This window comes from Schistocerca cancellata, chromosome 10 (genome assembly GCF_023864275.1).
Source record: "Schistocerca cancellata isolate TAMUIC-IGC-003103 chromosome 10, iqSchCanc2.1, whole genome shotgun sequence".
Classification (NCBI taxonomy): domain Eukaryota; kingdom Metazoa; phylum Arthropoda; class Insecta; order Orthoptera; family Acrididae; genus Schistocerca; species Schistocerca cancellata.
Genome location: NC_064635.1, coordinates 186,989,739 through 187,004,459, shown reverse-complemented (window position 1 = coordinate 187,004,459; position 14,721 = coordinate 186,989,739). Strand labels below are relative to the sequence as shown.

Genomic DNA, 14,721 nt, shown 5'->3' with positions numbered 1-14,721 from the left:
GTGTGAAAAATTCTGAAATAATTAATTTAACAGCCTATATTTACTTCTTGAGCAAACTCACTGCTTACTGCTCACAAATTGTGGACACAACACATTATCTGTACTGAAAAGTATGAAAGCAGTTTGAGTACCACTCCTTTCCACAGTCCTCCTGAAATTTTTGTCATGATTTAAAATGATTAGTGTTTTATTAAGCTGAATGTATTATTTGAGACATGATGTACAGGCGGCTTCACTTCCAGTTCTGCATCTACCTGTATGTTATTTGTGATGTTATGTTAGAGAGAACAGCTTTTGAAATGTGCTAGAAATTTCATTTCCACCATTGGAATACAATTTTCCTTACCTTTGCAGATGGTCCAGTTTTCAGCACCATATAGTAATAGCATATCTCTTGTTGTTGTTGTTGTTGTTGTTGTTGTTGTTATAGTTATTATTGTTATTACTAAAATATTATATTAAATGTTCTTAATCCTTTCAGGAGGTACAAATTGAAGCAGAGCCAACAAGTTGTGACAGTGAACCAGAAAGGTATTGTACTGTTTTTTGTAGCTTTTTTTTTTTTAATTTTGCCCATTGTTGCTTTAGTATTCATCTTCCTTTTACGCATTTATATAGTTCATCTGTGCAGTATGTTAGAACAACCAAATGATACACATTTTGTAATGACTTGTATCACCATTGATTCAAAAATTCCATCTGGTTTCTTTCTTTCTTTCTTTCTTATATTCTTTAACATGCTCATGTGTTAACACCTTTTGTGGCAAACTACGGTCTACCTTGTACAAGTATTTATACTCCATTCTTATTTTTTGATGTCATTACTTTTTCAAATAATATACTATAATATACAATTTAGTACTCATAACCAGAAATGCCAGTATAACATTAGCTACACACAAGGGCTGTTTGGAAAGTATTCTTCATTTTAAAGTACCATGGGAAGTATTGGGGATGAGGGAGGGTGTAGTAGAAACAGTTCCTACACTGAATAATGCAGTAGATCAGTGTGATTAGAGCCACAACAGTGAGACAGCTGCATTGCTTCTTGTTTGCCACAGAGGCCATTCAAAATCAGTGCAGTAACTGAAAAATTTCACACATGTGAAGTCCATGCTGTTTTTAATGTCACTGTGGCCACGCCTTAAGTGTGCAGACAATCCACTTTGGTTTGTGTGTGGAAGGGGATAGTAAGGAGGCACTGAATGTATTGCTCATAAAACTCTGTAAATGTTGCAGACGTGAAATGGGTACCATTGTATGTGACTACTGATCTCAGTGGCATTTCGATGACAAAGACTGGAATTACTGCCATAAATATGCTTTCCCCCAATTCTAGAATGCACCTGTCTCAAATATGGAAGTTTTGAAAATGAGTTGATCAGTGTAAGCTACAAAAGGGTCCCACAAAATCTATGTTAACTTCATCCCAAGAATCAGATGCTTGAGGCCATGGGGAGAAAACATTTGTGGAATAAGCCTGTTGAGCTCTAGGATCCAAAATTTAGTGGGCCAGGTGCTCCTTACCTTTTGCCAGCCAGTAGATATTGTGGCGAGTGAGAATCTTCATGCAGATGGTACCCCACTGTCCCACTTGCAGAAGTGAAAGCATCTTAATGCAGAGGTGAGTGAAATGACCACACAGTAGGACTCATTGTCTGTGCCAAGAGGTAATGCACCATCTTGAGCTGTCCTGTGATGCCTTTAAGCAAAATAGTCTTTCACTGCCATGTGAACCTATCTTCACATGTTTCAGCACTTGTTGAGACATGCCTTCCTTTGATTTTTCTGAAACTGTTGTTATAGTGATAGGATATTTTACTAATGCATTGTAGGCAGTCTTAAAACACATGACTCCTGTTGGGTCCTGGTTCAGCTGGATGCCTGAAGAGTGTATCCAGATTGGTGTGTCAGATGAAAAGCTTGGCCAAACTGTGGTAGTGATGTGCTATTAAGAATATAGTGTAAAGCTGTAAACATTGAGCTGTATTAACTGGTAAAGAAGATAAAGAACCAAAAAATGGTTTGGTGTCTGTCATGAGGTGAAAACTGACACCATGTGGATACATAGGGAATTTTTTCAATTGGCACATAATTCTGCAGTACGGAATTCAATGCTTTGGAAATATATACAGTGGAATGATTGAAACCATTTTGCTCATGGTGGCGTGACTGGCACAATAGAATATTGAGAGGCATCAGTGGTTTCCATGGGTAATATAGGGCTGATCAAGTCACAGACTGTAGCTCTTGTCTGAGATAGCAAGATTTTTGTCACACTGTGATGACCATATGAACTTTTCTCCCTTCTTCCAAGATGCATTGAGGGATACAAAATCTATGCTGCATTATTAATGAAACTACCATAATTGCAACACACAGGACTGTTGTGTATCAGCTGTTCCAGATAGTACTGAAAAGCAACAGGGATATTGGAAAATCCAAAGAAAAAGTCTGTGATGCTGATAAAAGCCAAATGGACTGTTCAAAACAAAAAAATGTTGAGACTCTAGACCCAGTGGAAGGTTATATGTGCCTCAGATGGATTGACCTTCGGTTCTTTTTTTCCAAACTCTTGAGGGGGGAAGGAAGCACATGGAGAATGTAAGGTTCTTTGGTTCCGCATATTACCTTGGGTTATTCTGTGGTGACACATTTTATTTTGGTTAATCATATTCCTACTTAACTTATGGCTTATTATAGTTGTATTTTCATTTTCTACCTCCAAAAACCTTCACAAGGGTTTGTTTGTTTGCAGTTGCTCTGTAAACCTTCTCTCGTTAGTTTTTGTTGTTCTCTTTGCGTGTTGCTGTAATGTTTGAGTCATCTTGATTTGTTGTTGACGCTAGTGGGTAGTCAATACTAATTCTGTCATGCTTATGGTTGTTGTGGTCAGTGTTTTCATGAGTTTTGGTGGATGTGGGTATTATGTTCTCAGAAAGTTGAATTCAACATCTACATCTTCATCCATACTCTGCAAGCCACCTTATGGTGTTTGGTGGTATGTACCCTGTACCACAGCTACTCGTTGCCTTTCCTATTCCACTCGCAGATAGAGCGAGAGAAAAAGAGACTATCTGTATGCCTCTGTTTGAGCCCTAATTTCTTGTATCTTATTGTTGTGGTCTCTATGTGAAATGTATGTTGGCAGCAGTAGGATTGTTCTGCAGTCACCTTTGAATTCTGGTTCTCTAAACTTTCTCAGTAGTGTTCTTCGAAATGAATGTATTCTTCGAAATGAATGTATTCTTCCTCCAGGGATTCACACATGAGCTCCCGTAGTATGTCCGTAATACTTGCATGCTGATCAAACCCACCACTAACAAATCTAGCAGCTCGCCTCTGAATTGCTGTAATGTCTTTTTTCAATCTGACCTGGGGCGGATCCCAAACACTCAAGCAGCACTCAAGAGTACTTTGCACCAGCGTCTTATATGCGGTCTTCTTTACAGATGAATTGTACTTTCCTATAATTCTGCTAGTCAACCACAGGCGACCATTAGCCTTCCATACCACATTCCTCACATGCTCATTCCATATCATCATATCATATCAGTTCACAACATGTTGACAGTGTCCAGAAGAACACTACTAATGACCTGTCCAAACATTATGAGTTTGTTTTTCCTACTCATCCACTTTAACTTACATTCTGTAAAAGTTTCTTCCAAAAGCTTTCTCATGGCTGTTCTTATGTTGTAGTGATTTGCCTTGATTTTAATAGTGAGTTGAAGCTATCATTTGCTGATTGGTTTGATTTTTAAGGAGATATAATATATATATATATATTTAAAAAGAAAGATGATGAGACCCACCCAACAAAAGCTCTGGCAGGTCGATAGACACACAAATAAACACAAACACACACACAAAACTCCAGCCCCCGCAACCAACGGAAAGATGATGAGACTTACCAAACAAAAGCGCTGGCAGGTCGACAGACACACAAACAAACACAAACATACACACAAAAATCTAGCTTTCGCAACCAACGGTTGCCTCGTCAGGAAAGAGGGAAGGAGAAGGAAAGACAAAAGGATATGGGTTTTAAGGGAGAGGGTAAGGAGTCATTCCAATCCCGGGAGCGGAAAGACTTACCTTAGGGGGAAAAAAGGACAGGTATACACTCGCACACACACACATATCCATCCGCATATACACAGACACAAGCAGACATTTGTAAAGGCAAAGAGTTTGGGCAGAGATGTCAGTCGGGACGGAAGTACAGAGGCAAAGATGATGTTGAAAGACAGGTGAGGTATGAGCGGCGGCAGATTGAAATTAGAAATTAGCGGAGATTGAGGCCTGGCGGATAGCGAGAAGAGAGGATATGCTGAAGGGCAAGTTCCCATCTCCGGAGTTCAGACAGGTTGGTGTTAGTGGGAAGTATCCAGATAACCCGGACGGTGTAACACTGTGCCAAGATGTGCTGGCCGTGCACCAAGGCATGTTTAGCCACAGGGTGATCCTCATTACCAACAAACACTGTCTGCCTGTGTCCATTCATGCGAATGGACAGTTTGTTGCTGGTCATTCCCACATAGAACGCTTCACAGTGTAGGCAGGTCAGTTGGTAAATCACATGGGTGCTTTCACACGTGGTTCTGCCTTTGATCGTGTACACCTTCCGGGTTACAGGACTGGAATAGGTGGTGGTGGGAGGGTGCATGGGACAGGTTTTACACCGGGGGCGGTTACAGGGGTAGGAGCCAGAGGGTAGGGAAGGTGGTTTGGGGATTTCATGGGGATGAACTAAGAGGTTACGAAGGTTAGGTGGACGGCGGAAAGACACTCTTGGTGGAGTGGGGAGGATTTCATGAAGGATGGATCTCATTTCAGGGCAGGATTTGAGGAAGTCGTATCCCTGCTGGAGAGTCACATTCAGAATCTGATCCAGTCCCGGAAAGTATCCTGTCACAAGTGGGGCACTTTTGGGGTTCTTCTGTGGAAGGTTCCGGGTTTGAGGAGATGAGGAAGTGGCTCTGGTTATTTGCTTCTGTACCAGGTCGGGAGGGTAGTTACGGGATGCAAAAGCTGTTTTAAGGTTGTTGGTGTAATGATTCAAGGATTCCGGACTGGAGCAGATTCGTTTGCCACGAAGACCTAGGCTGTAGGGAAGGGACCGTTTGATGTGGAATGGGTGGCAGCTGTCATAATGGAGGTACTGTTGCTTGTTGGTGGGTTTGATGTGGACGGACGTGTGTAGCTGGCCATTGGACAGGTGGAGGTCAACGTCAAGGAAAGTGGCATGGGATTTAGAGTAGGACCAGGTGAATCTGATGGAACCAAAGGAGTTGAGGTTGGAGAGGAAATTCTGGAGTTCTTCTTCACTGTGAGTCCAGATCATGAAAATGTCATCAATAAATCTGTACCAAACTTTGGGTTGGCAGGCCTGGGTAACCAAGAAGACTTCCTCTAAGCAACCCATGAATAGGTTGGCGTACGAGGGGGCCATCCTGGTACCCATGGCTGTTCCCTTTAATTGTTGGTATGTCTGGCCTTCAAAAGTGAAGAAGTTGTGGGTCAGGATGAAGCTGGCTAAGGTAATGAGGAAAGAGGTTTTAGGTAGGGCGGCAGGTGATCGGCATGAAAGGAAGTGCTCCATCGCAGCGAGGCCCTGGACATGCAGAATATTTGTGTATAAGGAAGTGGCATCAATGGTTACAAGGATGGTTTCCGGGGGTAAGAGACTGGGTAGGGATTCCAGGCGTTCGAGAAAGTGGTTGGTGTCTTTGATGAAGGATGGGAGACTACATGTAATGGGTTGAAGGTGTTGATCTACGTAGGCAGAGATGCGTCCTGTGGGGGCTTGGTAACCAGCTACAATGGGACGGCCGGGATGATTGGGTTTGTGAATTTTGGGAAGAAGGTAGAAGGTAGGGGTGCGGGGTGTTGGTGGGGTCAGGAGGTTGATGGAGTCAGGTGAAAGGTTTTGTAGGGGGCCTAAGGTTCTGAGGATTCCTTGAAGCTCCGCCTGGACATCAGGAATGGGATTACCATGGCAAACTTTGTAAGAAGTGTTGTGTTATATATATATTTTTGTGTGTGTGTGTGTGTGTGTGTGTGTGTACTGTAGTTCCGTTACTGATGCCATTGATCCTTCCTTTTTGGTATTTTTAGTAGATGGAGTCGGGTCGTCACTTTGGGGGTTGTGTTTTTTGTGTTCTGATTCCAGTTTAGGTAGCTGTCTAGTGTGACTATTAAGTATTTTTCAGTGCTCTCATCTTTTATTGTCTTCCTCCGCAGTTTGATTTCATTGTTTATTGGTTTCTGTTTTTTTGAATTGTGCTGCTTTACAGTGGGTGAATGCTATTAGTTGCACCTTTTTTACATTTTGTTTTGATTTCCGTGTTGCAAGCCAATTTTGTAATTTGTCTGTATATGCCTGTGTCCGCTGATTTGTATCGTCAATGTTTTGGGCGTGACACAGTATGCAGAATCATTTGCATGCAGTTCAAGCCGTTCATTCCATCTAGTTGGCCGCAGTATATCTGAGGTGTAGGAGGTGCACAGTACGGGAGAGATGGCAGCTCTCTCCGGTACTCCTGCTACTGGATAAAAGGCATTGGAGGCAGTGTCACTCACATATACTCTTGATGGCCTGTTGTCTACTATGTTGGCAATGAGGTTCATCAGTTGTGGTGGGGTGCTCATTTGAAGATGTTTGTGGTACAGTCTTTATGCCACATTTATCAATTGACCTTTCTGTGTCTAAAAATAGGGCAGTGGGGTAATCTAGAATATTCACACTTTCATTACGCCACTACACAGACACACAATTGGGTCAGTACATGATTTTTGCTGTAGCCTGCTTGGCACTCCGGTATTATTTTTGAGTTTTCAGCATAATTTGATAACCTGTTGGTGATATTGATTTCAAAATATTTGCCAGTTACTGGAAGTAGGGTGATTGGGCAGTTCGAAAGTGGGTCATTTGGTGGTTTGCCTGGTTATGGAAGCATTATTATTTTCGTTTGTTACTGCTGAGTAGGGATTTTTCTGGGTCTTATGGCCATGTTGTATAGTGGTTTAAGGCTTTGCCCTATCCTTTCTCGGGTGGGGGGGGCTAGTGTTATTTGAATCCTCTGAAGTCAGTCTATCCCTGGGGCACTGGGCTCTGTTTTAGCCCTCTTTGATAGTTTGATCAATTTCTACCTCTGTGATATCTGTTATGAGAGTGGTTTGGTCTTCTGACAGGGTGATTATTGTGTTCTGAAGTGTGTGGAGTACCTGTTGTATTAGTCGGTCATGTTATGTGTTGAGGCTCAGATTGATGGGAAAACTGTGAATCTTCCCAAGTATTTCTGCATTTTCATCGTGGTGATATAGTGAAGGGTTGGCTTTATTCTGTATTCCTGTTACTGGTTTAAAAGTCTGCCAGTAGCAGTTTGCCAGTTTGTAATCTAGGTTTGTAGTAATTGCAGCCCATTTGTTGTTGCGGAGTTCTTGCAGTTGTTGCTTTATCAAGTTGTTCAGTCAATTCCATTCTGTTTTATATATGCAGTCAGCAGTTTTCTTGATGGCCTTTTTTGGGGGTGCTTTCTAGTGTGGCAGATGTGATAGTGAGAATGATATTCTCGCTTAATTTTTCTAATTGTCATTTTTTATTTCGACAGTGTACGGCAAATTTTTGACATCAATGATCATTGTCCTGCTGTTGTCTATTTCTGGCGCTTACAATACTAACAGTTGTTAGTATCGGGATATGATCGCTGCCAATGCTTGGTCCAGCCCAAGGTAAGCGGAGGTGTGCGAATACTGACTGTGCACAGGTGAAGTGGTCGGGAGTTGACATGGCAGTTGGGCTAATGAAAATTGGTTTGTTATACTTTAGTTATGTTGGGGGTCTTCTTGTAATTGTTTCTTATGTCACCGAAAGCCTCGGACCTTGCATTGAGATCTCCCATTATGACGAAATCTCTCAGGGTCTTGAAATATAGGACACACTCTGCCGGTAGGTCATCTCATGGTGGAACATACATGGGTACAAGGTGCAGGTCTTCATTAGCAGTTGATCACAGCTTTAGATGAATTGCCTGTATGACTGTGAATTGTACTGGCAGGTCAGTTTGTATTGCTTTCACCGTTTTTGGGGGCCTCCCATCTGTCGATATTGCGTCGACTTCGTGGCATATGTAGTTGAGTAGGATCATTGGGATGTTTGTTATTCTGATCTTGAGAATGCCTTGGATCATGCTGTTAGCTTACGGGCTTAGGCTGTGTTGGATTTTGTGTGGGGAAGGCTTGATGAGTCGAGCTCTTCGGTACTTCAAGTTTTTGTACATCCATCCTTGTGACTGGAGGTCTGGGTGGACTATGGCTTTTCACTTATGTAAGAAAATGAAACACCTGCAACTATCCTTATGATGTCATTTGTTCTGTGGCTACCATTTTTAGGGCTTCTGTTCACCATCCTCAGGGATCAGTGGCCAACATAACTGGTTTATGCAGGCTACTTGTTACATGGTAGCCTGCGTAAAGCATTTAAGTGGACCACTGATGCATCATGTATGTGGATGGTGTTAACACCTTCAGCATCAGTATGGCCTGAAGATGGTGCATTGAAACTCTGAAACTGATAGCCATAGAATAAATGACATCGTAAGGATGGCTGTAGGTGTTCCATTTTCTTACATCTTCGGTACTTCATCTATAGGCACTGGTTTTATTGGTCTTTTGATGGGTCTTGCTTATGGTGGGTGCCTCTTTCTCAGTTGTGTTTGGTTGTTTTTAGGTGTTGTAGCTGACTTCAGGTATTCCCTTAGTTGACTGAATGTGTAAGTGCAGCTTATTGCCAATGGCTACTGGATCCATCAACCTGATGAAGATTGTTTATGAAACTTCATTCATAGCCTCAAACCCTTCAGCTTTTCTATCTTGGAGAATATTCATGGGAGTAGTTGTTATTGCTCTTAGAAGAACATCAATTTTGACATGCTGTTTTTCTGGCTTGGTTATGATTTTGTTGTGTGTCTATTTGTCAATGAACTTTATGGGCTCTGATGTCTGTTACTATAGGTGGTCTCTTGGGGCACCTAGGATCCACAGGGTGATGCTCCCCTTCACAGTTTACTCGTCAATTGGCTTTCTGCACACTGAGCGCACTTTGGTGTCTGTGTGCAGTTGCTTGTTAGGTCTTTGTAGCTATAGCATCATGTGCTGTGCACTGGCTGAGGCTGTGGCATGTGGGGGGGGGGGGGGGGGCTATACTGTGAAGGAGCTCATGAACATTTGGAAGTTTTGGACAAGCAGTTTGTCTATTGTAGATTGACCTCTCGTTAAGACTTGAATGTTCAGTATGAGTTCCAAGCTTTCTGTGGAGCATATCCATATGGCTCTCTTGTATTCGTAGCCCTGCCTCATTAGTTCTTCCTCCACACCCTGTGTTCCTATGTCAAGGTCGACTTTTCTTAATCAGCATGCACATGCACCATGAATGGGTTGGGATTCATTTTTTCCCCCTGGGTGTTCTTGTTCCTAGAGGACTGCAGCTTGCTTCTGGCTGGTGCAGCATCAAAAATGCATCAACTTTTTGTTTGATGTCTCAGTGGTGGCTGTTAATCATAGCCCTGCAGTTTCTATGCAGAGCGAACTCTGTTATTTGTTGCACAACATTGAGCAGCTCCAATGTGTACCAGAACGATTTCTGGGTCTCCTCTTTTGTGAGATTTTGAACTAGCAGGGTTGTGAGCCTGTCCTGCTGTTCAGGTCTTTCATTAACCAGTATTCTGGTTTCTTGCATGTTTGGATTTTGCATCCTAATGGCAGTGTTCTTTCTACTTGGTGTAAAATCTACATTAATGCATGCAATTGGTGCTTCCACTTCTGTTGCTGCTTTTTGTGCATATGTGGGCAGCTGCATTGGTTCTGCATGTGGGGCCGCATTTGTTTCCTCGTTTGTGTCCACATGCGTGGTTGTGGGTGTGTGTGTCGGGTTGCATTCGTCGCACTTTGCCTCGCTGGGGCTTTGTTCCTTGTTCATGTGCTGCTTTTCTCCTTCTTCATTGTGTTAACATGGTAAGTGTGTCTACAGAATATGGTGCATGTGGCTCCTGTGTTCACCCAATTTTCCGTTTGCAGGTGTTCTGCTCTGACCCTAAACTTCATCACTTCCGTCTTTCTGGAATAACTTCCCTATTTCTATGCTGTCCTACCAAAAGTACACTACCATTTTGTCTTTTGGAGCAACACAGTTGTCTACTTTACCAGAAGACAAGACCAACTTGTCGAATTAGAATTGCTGGCACTCAAATGTTAGCGGCAGTGAAATCAAGCAGAGCAGCCATACGCATTTACTGTCATACCACCTCTCCTGCTACTGGACATAGCATTTGCCCATTTTAGTTTGGAAAATAAATCTTTGGGGACAAAGGGTCAGAAATGCAGCCACAACAACTTGAAAATTTGCTGCTTTGAGAGTCCCACAGAATCTAAGGGAACTCTTTGTCTTCTGAACAACAACTAACTGGTACCCAGAATCTAGATGAGATGAGTGTAATTATGTTTTGTTCCTGCAGGTGGTTAAGTTCTGCCCTGACTGTCACAGAGGAAAGATAGGTTGGTTTGCAGCAAAATGGGTAACTGCAGTTGGTTTTACATGCACCTGGACCTGTGATATGTATCTGCTCAGCTCAACCTGGGAGAAGAAAAGTCTGAGAATTTCATACATAATTCATTAACTGCTATGATAGGAACCTCATTGGATACTTCATAGATTTTCTTGTTTACCGATGAACCAAAGTGATTGAAAGCATTTTTTGGTCTCCGCAACTCTCTGAGTTCAGCAGAACTGTGGTGTCAGTGCTGTTTACCCTTTGGTGTTTGTGGTATGAAGGTCATTCACAAGTCCAGTGTCTGTTTGCACAAAAAGAGGCAGTCTAGCGACTATTGTCACAGACCTTTAGCATGAATGGGAATGATAACGAGAGGGATGAGAATTCTCAATTTGCATAAGCGACCATTACTGCTTATTTGTTACAAAGTGACATTACAGTACCATGCAGAGAGAATTTAAACATTTAGATGACAATAAAAGAGCAAAAAATTAAAATGATCGACTAATGGATTCATTGTTCTGTTCATCAAAAAGTACTTTGTGCTAAATTTGCAGGCATGAAGCACTTGAAGAAATTGGTGGTACAAATAGTAAAATCCTTGAAGTCACACACATTATTCCATTGTCACTTGCAATATTTTTCAATGGAAATGCATGAAGAGTATGGTGACTTCATATAAAGGCTTTGAAAACACTGTTTTACATTCTCTTTTTTGAGACCATTTACCATTTCAGTTGAAAACACCCTCTGCATGTGCAGATGTATCTGATTGACCTGCAAGATGATTCTAGTTTTAGTGACAAATCTTTTTACATTAATACTTCCAGGACGATAGGTTGCTTTCCTCAGGTAGATATTCAGAGTCTCCATAATGAGGCTGCAAGAGTGCTAAAATATTTCAGTCAACATGTTTGTGTGAAAGACCTATTTTCAATTACAAAACTAAATAAGTGCAGATTATGTGGCAACTTGAGTGCAAAGCTCTATAAAATTGTCTGTTCTGCCCATATGCCGACAGTATGTACCACATAAAATTTATATTATGTCTTCAGTGTGATCAGGTGAGGTAGTGCAGTGGTTAGCACACTGGACTCGCATTTGGGAGGACAAAGGTTCAAACCTGCATCCGGGCACTGTGATTTAGGTTTTCTGTGATTTCCCTAAATCGCTTCATGCAAATTCCGGGATGGTTCCTTTGAAAGGACATGGCCAACTTCCTTCCCAATCCTTCCCTAATCTGATGGGACCAATGACTTCGCTGTTTGGCCCCCTCCCATCAAATCAACCAACCAATCTTCAGTGGGCCAAAACTAATTAATTGATACTGAAAACTTGTTTGTGATCTATGTTGTTGACAAATGTGAAATATAAAACCAGGTCACATGCAGTGCAACTCCACTGCCATTTAAATGTGGCACATTCGCTGTTCTCCCGTCTTCCCACTCCTCATTCTCAGACGGAGTGGGGAGGTGGTGGGGGAAATGTGAAGCGAGGCTGAACGCTTTGGCACTAGGGCTCAGGCACAGTCCACTAGTCAAAATCTTGGCCAGCCCTGGCCTGAGACATTGGTGGCCAAAGTGCAGTACAAAACACTCAGAACTTGTTGATAGCACAACGAAACACAAGGCACTCTTTCTCGTTTGTACAGCAGTTCATCTGAGACTTCAAGATATAACAGAACGTAAAGTCATGTATGTCAGTAATTTCTTTACGTGTAATGTTTTATGTAAATATTGCCTTTGACTGTGAGTTTAACAACTAAGAGACGGTTATCTTTGGTCATGCGGGAAGGGGATTGAGGGTCTTTGGATCGAGAGCGTGGGTTGGAAGAGGTGTGAATACAGATGTGGTGTAAAACAATGTCTTATTTCATATTATTGTAGAAGTGTTAAATGTGAATAAACGAATTAAATAGTGATGTGCAAAACTAATGTAACGTTTGCTCTCTAAAAATCAAAATACCACATCGCCCTACAAACCAGTTAGTCTCATCCAAACACAGAGAAAACCGCGGGAACATCGTGGTGGAATCACCTCTAGACTTCATGAAGACAACAACGCAGCCATCGATATAAGTTAAGTACCAAACTGTTCGTACTTGTTAACGACCTCGGACTATAAATTTGAATCTCCTGTAATGCCTGAAGTCACCATTTGGACAAAGGAGTAGGACTACCTATTGACTGTGGAAATCATAGGAAGAGGTCTGTTAAACTTGGGGGCTCGTCCGGGATATTACAGTTAAATGCGATGAGACTAATTGTGCTTCGTTTGCGGAACATTATAAACTTTATAATTCGTAAAACATGAATAACATTGTACACGTTTCCTGGACCTTTTAAAGTAGTGTGAGAATCAACAAAGTGCTGGCTTATCGGAGAGGTGGACCTGTGATCGACGTCGTAGTGTGAAAAGATAAATACAATTCTGCTTTGTTTTAAACTGTTCGTCAAAACTGTGTCCAAACACGTGGTGTCATCATGACGCTATCAGAAGAAATTAAAAAGGAAGCGAGAGAATTGTTAGTCTCGAACATGTGTGGTGTAAGTGACGAGCCAGATGACTCACAAACCGAAAGAAAACCGGATCAAAAGGACTGGGTAAGTTTACTCTTTGCCAGAATGGGACAAATGCAGTCCGAATTAACAATGGCAATGAATTCAAATAGTGAATTCCTGGAATCAAAAATAAATGCATCCAGTGAGTCGCTGGAAGCAAAAATGAAAAGAAACGGTGATGTACTGAAAGAAGAGATCTCAAATTTAAAACTTCAATTAGGAGAAAGTTTGAAGGGCGTGAAGTCCAAAATTGAAGCAATAGAAAATAAGTTTGTGACCTTAGAAAATAAGTTGGCCACAGTTAGCTCAAGTCAAGGGAACGAGATTGAAAGGTTAACTGCAGCTCAAAGAACTGTGGAGGAGAGGGTAGACAAATTAAGTCTAGATACAGAATCAAAAGTTAACTCCTTAGATGCTGAATTAAATAAGATACAAGAGTCTGTAACATGTAATTTAAGTGTAATAGACAAGAGATTCACTGAAATGCAAGATAATTTTGTGTCTAAGAATTTATGTATGAATGGTGGAAGTGTGTGGAGTAATTCACCTGTAAAAAGTTTTCCTTGTGATAATTTACACCCTGTAGACTTTTTACAACACTGCTCTGACAACCTTGTTCCTGGCATGTCTGATAATCTAAAGATTAAATTTGTCAAAAAGTTTCTTGAGGGAGAAGCTTTGTCTTGGGCGAACCAACATTTTGATGAGTGGAAAACGTTTGATGATTTTAAGAAGAGTTTCTTAAATAAGTTTTGGTCTGAGACTGAACAGGGTAGAATAAAAAGTGAATTTTTAAATGAGCCTAGTTTCAGGGGCAGAAACCACTCAATGAAAGACTTTTGCAGGGATCAACTTAGGAAATTGGTGCATCTAGATAAACCCTTTGACGAAATGACGCAAATTGATACCCTTAAAAGAAGGTTACCTGAAAGAATACAGTGGGAATTAGTGCATGGACCTGATGACTGTTTAGAACAGTTTCTAAAATATATAGACAAATTAGACAGGGCAATGGAGAGAAATGTGCAACAGTTTAGTAACGGAAACCATTACAGTGGGAGGTGGAATTCTGATTACTGTGGGGAGAACCCTAGAAGGGACGATAGAGATTTTCGGAATGAACACCAATATGAAAGAACAAGAGAGTACAATGCTAATGGGAGAGGGAGTAACTGGGAAAACAATGGTGTAACTAGGAACAACAGATGGGAAGGTAACAACAGAATGAATACAAATTGGAGGAGCGACAATAGAGGTAGACATCCGGAAAACTCCGGACCGCCTCAATGAGGGTCCACAGCTTTGGGGCGAACAGATTTAAACATAATAGGACCACTAACTTTCACACAAAACCCAATAGTGTAACTAACTGTACAGTTAACGAACAGGTTAAAAACCAGGAATACCAAGTGAATTATATAAATTTTGATAAAAAATTTTGGGATGCTATGTGGCACAGTAGGCCACCACAGAATAAACATAGGAGAGATCAAAGTTTTGACTCAATTCTGGATGAGGAGATGTTAAATGATTTTTACAGCTGGGCAAAAAGGGGAGAGCAAGCTAATAATGAAGAGAGTAATAAATGTTTTAGTTCAGAATTGGGG

General features: G+C 41.5%; 1 protein-coding gene across 1 annotated transcript in view; it reads left to right on the top strand.

Moving 5' to 3' along the window:
• The window catches only part of LOC126106652 (uncharacterized), a 123,931-nt gene extending 113,359 nt beyond the window's left edge, over nucleotides 1-10,572 (top strand). The window contains exons 6-7 of the mRNA XM_049913014.1: nucleotides 482-531; nucleotides 10,518-10,572. Of these exons, the coding sequence (XP_049768971.1) occupies nucleotides 482-531; nucleotides 10,518-10,557 (90 nt within the window). The 3' untranslated portion in view covers nucleotides 10,558-10,572. The remainder of the gene's footprint in view (nucleotides 1-481; nucleotides 532-10,517) is intronic.
• Nucleotides 10,573-14,721: the final 4,149 nt, after the last annotated feature.